We start from the raw sequence: 10,309 nt of genomic DNA, 5'->3' as shown, positions 1-10,309 counted from the left end.
TAGCCTCTGTGAAGAAAGTTAACTCTACTCCAGCTCAAACCAGCACAGCAACATAGGGAGACGACAGTTTAGAATGTCTCGTCATTTTTATTTTCTTTTCTGTCAAGCGAATGCTGTAATTTGCTTCATATATTTAGGTCTTAACTTTTGCCATCTTAGCTCTGCTTATGTTGAGTCAGTGATCCAGAAATCAATCCCAGTGACCTCTTAGAGAGGAATTAATTGCAAAAGGGAATACACAGTCAGCCTTTTGATTGGTGTGAGCAGCACCTGGTCACACAAACAGGCACCAAGTCCAGGCCTGAGCAAGTCTGGTGTTAAAAGGACTGTGTGCTTTGTCTCTACAGTGTTAAATGAGCTTTCCAGCATCTAGGTTTAAAAAAATAAAAATTGTCATTAGTGTCTTCAGACACTTCAAATATCAATAAGAGCTTTCAGGAATATAACTTCGATCTGTTCTAAAGAGCAGGAGCAATTGGTTTTACAGTGTAATAACACAAGCAGCTGAATTCAGTACAGTATACTACAGTACCTATGACTTCTTTCTGGATAATTGTGTAATTATATAAAGCTTCTGTGGTCATCCAAGTCTAGTTCAATATTATTGGAAGCAAGACGTAGACGCTCATTAGCCTTTCATCTTCAAAGTACCTTTGAAGTACTAATCAATCTTTGCAGCAGTTCTATGGAATCAGTGGAATATTACAGACTCCAGTGGAGCCTGTTGGGCCAGGGTAAGCCCAGAGTTTGCCAAAACAATTCAGGCACCTTGGCCATGCAGCTACAGTCTCTTCAGACAGCATGGGGTAAACCCCAGAACTATAGCAAACTTTTAGTAATCCCAAGGGATCTGCAGTGATTCAGCATAGTCTCTCGCCTTTGTCATACTTTTGGGGAAGTGAGGCTGGTGAGTGTGGCATACTGATGCCATATGTGTGCCTCCTTTTGCTCCCAGCTGAAGTCAGAAAAGTCTGACCCACTGTCATGTTGGTTTTCCTCAGGGATCCCATTAGCACTAAAGGTCTTCAACAGACACCTTTCACATTAATTGTGCTGTCATTAGTCATGTAACATTTTTTCTTCAGGGGGAATTGAATATTGTTCTGTTTTGATATCTGGATTTACAAGTATGTTCTTCCTCTCTAGGAGCCAGAACCTGAAACTGAAGCAGTAAGTTCAAGCCAGGAAATTCCCACAATGCCTCAGCCCATTGAAAAAGTTTCAGTCTCAACTCAGACTAAGAAGTTAAGTGCCTCTTCTCCAAAAATGCTGCATCGGAGCACCCAGACCAGTAATGATGGAGTGTGTCAGAACATGTGCCATGACAAATACACCAAAATCTTCAATGATTTCAAGGACAGGATGAAAGCTGATCACAAAAGAGAAACTGAGAGAGTTGTGCGAGAGGCAGTAGAAAAGGTAACACTAGTCGAACACCACCTACATTCTGGTTTGAGGAGAGGAGGTGTGGATTTTTTTTGCATTGTTTTCTATTTTTGTAACAACCACCCTTAAGAAAATAAGAAAAAACATTTTCCAAAGAGACCACATAAAAATAGTTACCATTATTGCTTTTTAGACCGTTTCTATACCAACAGACCTTACTTTGAACAGAAAACTCCTGCTTTTTTTGATTCTTGTCCAGTGAAATCAGTTTATAATCCAAAACTGAAAGTCATTGTTCATTCACGAGTACCTGTTTCCAAAGCCTTTGTCTCTGTTGTCAAGTGTGATTCTAAACAATGGCATTGTTTAACTGCTATTCATAAATAATTCTTCTTTTGTCAATCTTCTGACCTAAAGATTAAATAGGGTCACTGAAATTTGTTTGAATTTTCTTATCTAATAATAACTGTTTAAAATTCAATGTCTAAGCCTGACCTGGTCACCTTTGTCTGGAGAGAGCAGGACAATTTAGAGGATGATTTGCCTGACCTCTCTTAAGTACCTGATTTAAGACAAGATATATTTCCTTCTGGATGAAGGACTGTGGAACAAACCTAGGGAGTTTAACTGTTAATCCTGTTGGATTAAGACACCAAACTTTTAGACACCTGAGGAATGGCAAAGGAACCTCACTGACAATGAATACTAGAAGGTACCTCTTGTTGAATTTAAGGATGTTCTATTTTGTATTTTCCATTGTGCCCTTACTGTAGGTTTATATACAGTTATAGATTTAGAAAAGACAAAATCTTTTTCTAAGATAAATTCATAAATTTGTAAACTGATCATTGACAAAATATAACTTAGCTGTTTTAATAGATGCCTAGCAGGATAGAAATACGATGAGATTTTTATTTTGAACGTTTCTTATTTTGTTATCACTCTGAAAAAGCACTTTTTGTTTTCTAAATATGAGAAATCTCTGATTATGTGGTCTCCACCCACATCAGTAATAGGGGTTTAAAGAAGACACCTTTATTCCAGTCACTGTCCCTTGACTTGTTTTGCTGACTTTCTTATGGCAGCTACGTACAGAGATGGAAGAAGAGAAAAGGCAGGCTGTAAATAAAGCTGTGGCCAATGCACAAGGAGAGATGGACAGAAAATGTAAGCAGGTAAAGGAGAAGTGCAAAGAAGAATTTTTAGAAGAAATTAAGAAACTAGCAGGCCAGCACAAGCAACTGATTTCCCAGACCAAGAAAAAGCAGTGGGTAAGTGTCAAAAATTTATCACAAGAGGATAAATGGAAATGCATAATAAATACTGCAGGCCAATTGAAGGTGATTTCTTCCTTGCTTTTAATTGCACCACTCTTTCACTGCTCTTTCAGCTTTAAGGCATCCTACTTCAGATTACAACTTTGAAATTTTCACTAAATTGTCTTTCAGCTTTAAGGCATCCTACTTCATATTACTACTTTGAAATTTTCACTAAATTTCAACTTGATGTTCTGATTACTTTCCATCTTAATTATTAAGTGTTAACAGCACCATCTTCTCAAGTCCAATCAGATGTTAGTATCAAATATTTTTTTCTAAATGCAGCTTTATTCCATCTAAGACATGTTTTGCATTATGTTCACATTCCTTTGATCTTGAGACCCCAGAGGGTACAATATCTGGCTGCATCCATTTGGATTCCCCTGCTAATAAGGCTGGTAGTTATACCCTTTTGGCCTTTTTCTGCAGCTGTTTGATATTCTTTTGTATTTTAAGACATGACATTCTGAAATACGTATCTCTCCCCTGTTCAGTCCTTAAGCCCAAATCTGCAGCATCGACTACGGAAAACATGTTTGCATACCCTTTAGAAAAGTGAAAATAGACATCTAGCTTTCCATTGTGTTACATGCCACAAACTTTTCCCTGTTTTTGTTTGGGTTGTGTCTTGTGATTTCTTCTCAAGCCAGAAGTGTGTTCTCCCACGTGGCCGTGGCCGTGCGGCATTACTGGAACGCGGCAGGTGATCCAGGTGGAAAGAGCTGCACTGAGGAGCTCAGCACGCTCACAGACTTTGCTGTCTCTTTGTTAATTTTCACTGAAGGTGGGAACGAAAGCCATCTTTCAGGAAGTCACTCTTGGCTGTGGCAGGTGGGGCTGGGAAGGAGCGGAGGCTCGGTGAGCACAGCCACCCTGCTGCCCCCAGCCCGAGGGGCTGGCTCTGCTCCCCAGCCTCAGGACTCCCTGTGCTTACCCTGCAGGGAAAACTGCCCTGGAGAAGAGTGGAATGTGAACTCAGGCGAGACAGTCGGTGACTGTCACAGTTACGAGTTCAGTTTTTGTAAAGGGAAGAATTACTTCAAACGCTAAAGCTCCTGTAGAGTCTTTATTTCTGTTACTCATAGAGATTTTTTACTGTGGACATTACGATGGTGCAGTGCTTGGGTCTTTGTCGAAGGGAAAATTCCTCCCTGTCTACCTGTCTTTGTGGACCAGAGAAGTTATTTATGTCTCTGTCTCGATCAAGTTAGGTGTTCAGTGTGTTGCCAGCTGCTGGTGTCTGCTTGCACGTGCTCTCCCGTGGCACTGGAGAGGGAAATTGGATTGCCTTTGCCTACTATAGAAGATGTCAAATTAGCTCTCTTCTGTCAAAAGTCAAGAACACACATGTGAACTGTTCTATGTTCTACACATGTTGAATTCTGTGATTCTAGAACTGTTGCCACCATTCACCTGATGTGCAGTAACTTGGGCACAGTAACTTGAGTAACTTGTGAGCCTGGACTCAGTTCTAGCTGCTTTTTGGAGGCAGAATTTACAAAAGAGTCTGATGAGACTTACTCTCATCTGCTCCAACATGCTTTTATTGTATTCTTCAGCCTAATTAGAGAGTGCCCTGGTACCACATCACTGCATTTTATTATCATGTGCATAAAGCCTCTTACTGAGCAAGACAATCAAAGATAGAAAGAGTATTTGACAGCCTTGCTTATTTCTGTGGCCTCGAACTCTCTGTCAATCACCACCTTAAATGAAGGCATCATACAGGCAGCTGGTTTGCATGTGGCAGGAGAGGGAGGGTAAGGATAAACACCTTTGCATTCAGGCTGATGGATCTGCCTGCCAACACACAGCCTCAGGCAGCTGGAGTTGGTCCAATTACACAACTCCCCAGTGGTTTTTCCTTCGGTGGTACTAATGACAGTCCCTGGTGTGTAGTTCTGCACTTGTATGCTGCTATTATGATGATACCTCCTTACCAAAATCTCGTGTAATTAACACACATACTAAATGAGTTTTGGTGGCTTTGCTTTTGAATTAGAAGCAGAGACCTCTGGTTTCACATAATGCAGATATCTAGGCTTGGGAATACAGCTGCTATTATTCACTCTATATTTGTCTTTTTCTCATACTTAAAAAAAAAAACTCCACTCTGGATGAAGGGATCATTTTGTTGGTGGTATATAGAGACATGAGAAGATGTGCTCCCAGCCCACAGGAGACTAATGCATAGTTAAAAGCAACACTGTCTGTTTTTCTAACTGCTCACACTCCCCAGTTTTATTTTATACCTCCAGAAAATTTGGGTTTCAAGCAGATACCTCAAGTAAATAGCAAATAAAAGAAGAAATGTAATGGCAGGGATAATGATCATGAGATTATGCAGCTCAGTGGCCTCCAGAATACAGGCTGGAGTGCCAGTCTTGATAGAAGTTAAAAGCTATCTATAGAAAATACCTATGCACCAATTTAAATGAGGCTTATACACAAATAAAAGAACTGTGAGAAACTAAAACAGAAACACTGTTTCTTTCAGATTTATTTACATGTATATTTATTCTAACTTGCAACAGGTGGTTTTCAAGTGAATGAGCATTGTCTGTGATCTGTACTGTCTGAAACAAAACCCCAAGTGATTGGTAATATTTAGAAAGGGGAAAACACAAAGGAAAGAGGAAGCCTGAGGCCAGCTGGCAGTTTGCCTCCTGTGCCACGTGTGCTGGTACCAGCACAGATGACACTATTTTCCTTTTGTAAGCAGAGGTTTACATCCCACACTGATGGCCAGCATGTGTAAAGGGAAGTGCAGGTCCCACAGATCAGTTGTCCTCTCCTGTCTCAGCTTTTTTTGATCTCTCCAAGCAAGCAGATGTGAAGCTGGTCTCTGGGCTGAGGCCCATGTTGTATGTAATGGAGAGACACAGCTGTTCCCTGCACCTTTCCAGCAGATGATCCTAATGGTTCCCACAGGCTGGTGGGCAGCCAGCAACATGAAAAACCAGGAAAACAGCTCTCAAGAGGACACTCCTTTGTAGACATTTCTACAAATAAGCTTCCCAGGAGCTAAATTACAAAAGGAAAATGGAGAGGTTCCCTTCTCATGCATTTAGGACTGCCCCTTGCTTGCTGATGTAAACAAGTGGCTCTCAGTTCAGCCAGTGTAAATGTCAGCTTTCCTGGATCTGTCTGTCAGTAGGCTGGTTCTTGTGGTTTGGTTTAAGGCAGTTTGGTTTGTTTTCTTCATAACTCTCTGTTTTATTAACAATCCTGTAGCTAGACGGGACATAAAAAGTAAGATGTGTGTTAGTGTGTGGTTTGATAGCAGCCTGCACAGACTGCATGATATCCCTCCCTCTGCTCCCCATCATGCAATAAGCTTTTCAGACTGGATTCCTAAGGCTACTCTGGTTTTGAACAGACCAAATTCAGAAAGACAAATCTGAAGTCAGAGCCTAGCTGTCGTGGATGCAGAGTATAAATGATACCTTTAGCAGCAATGCCATCCTACTTCACTGAATTTTGGCAGAATGATAGTTTGTGCTTTTGCACTGCTCCCTTAAGAGGTGCAGCACTGCCCAAAGGCAGGGCACATTGCCTGTCTGGGTGCTGTACTGCCTTGATTACCTCCTGCAGTGTTGGCCAGCATGTTGCATTCCTGGTTTTAGTTCCTCAGAGGCCACAGGGTTATTTTCCAAGTAGCTCTTCCAGTTACCAGAAAGCTGGGGGTGTCTGTGTGTTCCAATGTAGAAATCCTCTTTGCTGCAGCACTCCCTAGAACCAAGTAATTCTGCATAAATTGTGGGCTGTGTGGCATCTTTCAGGAGCTTTGTGCCATCCTGGCAGGCATGACAAGGGGCACGAGCCCACGTAGCCATCCTGTGTACCACAGGCCTCCTCTGGTTTCTGGAATACTTGGAGGAACAGGCACTTTCTTGATCTTCTCAGCTGCACTGATGTAGCACGAGGTTTTGTTTTCAGGAGATGGCAGTGCTGTCTGGCAGTCAGCAAACCCCAGTGACAGCAGCCTCCTTACAGACCTGCCCTAAATGGGCTGTAACAAACCACTTGGTAAGGAATTATTCTTGTCTCCTTGGATGTAATTGTTGTGACTTTTGAGATTTTTTTAGAGCCCGAAAGGATATTCCCTAGCAACATCTGGACAGGTCAGACTTGTAAAGAAACCTCAAAGCCACCAATTTTTCAGCTCATGCAGAACCTGTTCGTGCCAGAAGTGCCTGCCAATGGATTGCAGCTTTTAAGACATAGATCAAGGTGTTATTACACAAATGTAGGGTAAATGCACTGTGTGGCTGAAAAATGTCAGCCCAGCATCCTGTGAGGTGAGTTTTCTTAAATGAGAGATGGTTTTTTTTTTCAAAAGCAATAATCCAGGCTCTGGGAAATACAGAAGCATTGTGCAGATTTGCCAAAGATTGCTGCTTCACTCAGCCCATGTGAAAAATGTCCTCCTGCCTCTGGATGCCCCAAGCATGAATAAAAGAGACTCATAGCTCTGCATGTGTTGGTGCATCCATGGACAGGTAAGAATGCTGGTGTGCTGCTAAGGAGGGATCCTGCCAGGGTGGTAATTCCATCTCATTTGTTCTCTGCAGTGCTACAACTGTGAAGAGGAGGCCATGTACCACTGCTGCTGGAACACCTCCTACTGCTCCATCAAGTGTCAGCAGGAGCACTGGCATGCCGAACACAAACGCACCTGCCGCAGAAAAAGATGAAAGAGTTCTTCCTCCCCTAGAACACCACCAAGATGATTGCTATTCTCAGACACAGCGGTTTTTGTTTCCAAGAAGCCAAAATTGTTTCGAATTTGCTTCCCATTTTGCACCAGCCTTTAAACACTTTTCGTAAAAGAAATTTTGCACAGTAATTTCAGTCTTCTGTTTTAATGCTCCTCCAAAATTTTGTCGGCGAAATAAATTGAGCATCTCTGGGAGCAGGTTACTTTCAATAATTTTAAACTAGAGGATTTGTTGCATTTTCAGCAAATTTTAAAACATTTTTAGGTTTTACAGAGGTTTTAATCTTTAAAAACAGCAGATCTAAAAACAAAAAAAACGATGCAAGTTTAACAAAAGGAACATTTAAAAACTAGATCTGAATGTAAGAAGTACAGAACTGTTTCAGAAAAACGAAGCATACTACCTTGATGTAACATTTATTTCTTAACCTTGTTGAGCTGGTTTTGTTCAGCTTAATTTTACTGTTTAAAGGCATTATCTATTGGTTATACCAGTGGGTACATGATTGAATTTAGGGAACAGGGTTGACACAGCAGGTGCTAGTCCTGCATATTTTTTCTTAAATATTTCCCAACTGTGTTTTATTTTCATTATTTCTTTTCAATATATAACTTTTATAACAAAATATTAGCTTTGATCTTGTAGTTTAAAATCACAGGGAACTGGGGTAATCTTTTACTGAGCTGGATCTTAGAGATAAATGAATATTTAAATTTTGAAGTTTGCACATTTCATCTTTGTCCTAACATGAGTGCTTGTAACAAGAATAAGAAAAGCCAAAAAAAAAAAAAAAACCCCTAAAAAAAAAAACCCAACTACTTTTATTCATACTCGGAATTATGAGGCATACAAATTACTTTATCACTCCCCCCTTCAGCCTCCCCAATCCAACATCATTTGACTGCCTATGATCTGGTGTCACCTGGTCCATCGTAACTTGATAATAAAAGGAGAAAAAGCACTTAAGTTTCACAGAAGCCGTTATGTTTGTAGTAATGGGTCATTGCCTAATAATGAGCTCCATCACTGTACTCAGAATGAAGAATAATGCATGTTAATTTTCTTGTATTAAAGATGCCGTGATTTGTAAAAAGTCTGTATTTTGCGGAATGTCTGGATTAAGAAGCATTACCAATAGGAATGGATCGATAGTTGAAAAATTATTTTCTTTTTGTTTGTTTTATATATAGATATATGAATTGCATCCATGTTCAGAGACAATTTTTTAAATAGATGTAAAGCTTACTTAAATAGCTTTTCTTTTAAAGTGTCTCTGCATTTTAGTTTCTTTCAAAGATTGGTCTTAGACTGAGTCATATGCCCATTAATCATCCAGCTATTTTTTGAGAAGTTAGAGGAATAATTTGTAAATATTTATTTAGATCTTTGATATTTATTGAAAGCAATTACATGATGGAACGATGGAAGCTGAAGAATCAGGAGGAAAGCCTTTTAAAAAAAGTTTTCTCTAGGATTTGTCAGGGTCATTTTAAAGACAAAAATATAACTAAGACTTCTGTGAACTACCACTGAAATCCTGACCTTTTTTACTTACAGTGGTGATATAAGTTAATTGACTAGTTACCGCCAAATAATGCCCAATATGTTGCAGAAATTAAGTGGTAAGTTGATTGGAAAAATATTAGTAAGTAGATGGTAACTTGTATTACCACAGCTACATTATTGCCTGATAAATGTGTAATTAACTTTTGTCGCCTCTGTGTTGTGACTGTAAAACACTTCACAACTAAAAATCAATCTTGTTCGATTACTTTACGAGTTCCAAAACTTCGATCCACCCCTATGAAAGCAAGTTATTGTGGAAATATTTTTGGTGTAAAATCATTCCAGAATATGTAATATTTAACTGATAGCTGCATGAAAGTAAGATTCGTGTTACTTTGGCTTTTTTGTCTCTGTTGACACGGTTGCACATTTCCAAGTTACTACAGCGTGAAAACTGTGTGTTTTAAAGAAAAAAAAAAACAAAACAACAAAAAAAAAAAAGATTGTGGCCTGGTTTTGTATAAGTTTTAGGTAAAATTACAATTGATTGTTTTAGGAATAATGATTTAAAATTAATTTTTCTGCAAATCATAAAGCTATATTAAAGTGTTGAGCTTAGCCACTATGCACATTGTAATTATTCATTGTGGCTGTCCAGTTTATGATGCATTCTGGCATTTTGTAAGCTGCTCTGACTAGCAATATATAGAGTCATTTAATGTGTTAACATTGGTTAATAAATGTATTTAAAAAAAAAAAAAACCCTCACTGAAAGTGTCTGTGTTGATGTTGGCCAGTTGTCGTGACGTCCTTGGGTGGGTGTACACGAGGTTGCTGTTTTGACTTGGGGTCACCTCGAGGGCTGTGGGTGAGGAGCTGAACTCACAGGATCCTTGGTCCTGACTCTTGCTGAGCTGGCAGGGCCATGCAAGGGCTTCAGCATTTAACATTGCTCTCGGCACTGACTGTGAATCTCTTCAGCCTGAGCTGAGCCAGAGCCTCCAAGGGTTGCATCAATCATGTTCTGGTTTTAATGCCAGGTCCCCAGCAGCCAGGCTGGGGCTCACACACCTCCTTCTCCCTGTGCTTCCTCTCACCAGAGTCCTCACTCTGCCTCCTCCTTCACCCTATCACCAGCTCTGAGCCTCTGCCTGTTATGTATTTTGTTAATAAAGTAATTCCATCTGGTGGGACTGAGAGGACTGTATGAATCCAGCTCCACCTGAACAGCAGCAGGGTTTCTCTTGCCAAGGCAGCCCCAAGAAACTCAGTCTTGCTTATTTGCAAAGCCAGGACTTGGTGCCAATGAGGTGCCCGAGGATGCTGAGGGCCTATGCTGCTGCTGCTGCATTTTCCTATTTTTATAATTGTTATTGT

At 40.3% G+C, this 10,309-nt stretch overlaps 1 protein-coding gene across 1 annotated transcript in view; it reads left to right on the top strand.

Annotated features, from left to right (window-relative positions):
• The window catches only part of LOC103800284 (zinc finger MYND domain-containing protein 11), a gene marked incomplete at its 5' end in the record, with an annotated part of 19,413 nt that extends 9,993 nt beyond the window's left edge, over positions 1-9,420 (top strand). Inside the window, 3 exons of the mRNA XM_009072656.1 lie at positions 1,147-1,419; positions 2,472-2,657; positions 7,280-9,420. Of these exons, the coding sequence (XP_009070904.1) occupies positions 1,147-1,419; positions 2,472-2,657; positions 7,280-7,402 (582 nt within the window). The remainder of the gene's footprint in view (positions 1-1,146; positions 1,420-2,471; positions 2,658-7,279) is intronic.
• Between the last annotated feature and the right edge of the window lie 889 nt (positions 9,421-10,309).

This window comes from Acanthisitta chloris, unplaced genomic scaffold (genome assembly GCF_000695815.1).
Source record: "Acanthisitta chloris isolate BGI_N310 unplaced genomic scaffold, ASM69581v1 scaffold16364, whole genome shotgun sequence".
Taxonomy (NCBI): domain Eukaryota; kingdom Metazoa; phylum Chordata; class Aves; order Passeriformes; family Acanthisittidae; genus Acanthisitta; species Acanthisitta chloris.
The sequence above is the reverse complement of the archived record's forward strand: the minus strand, read 5'-3'. Positions and strand labels throughout refer to the sequence as shown.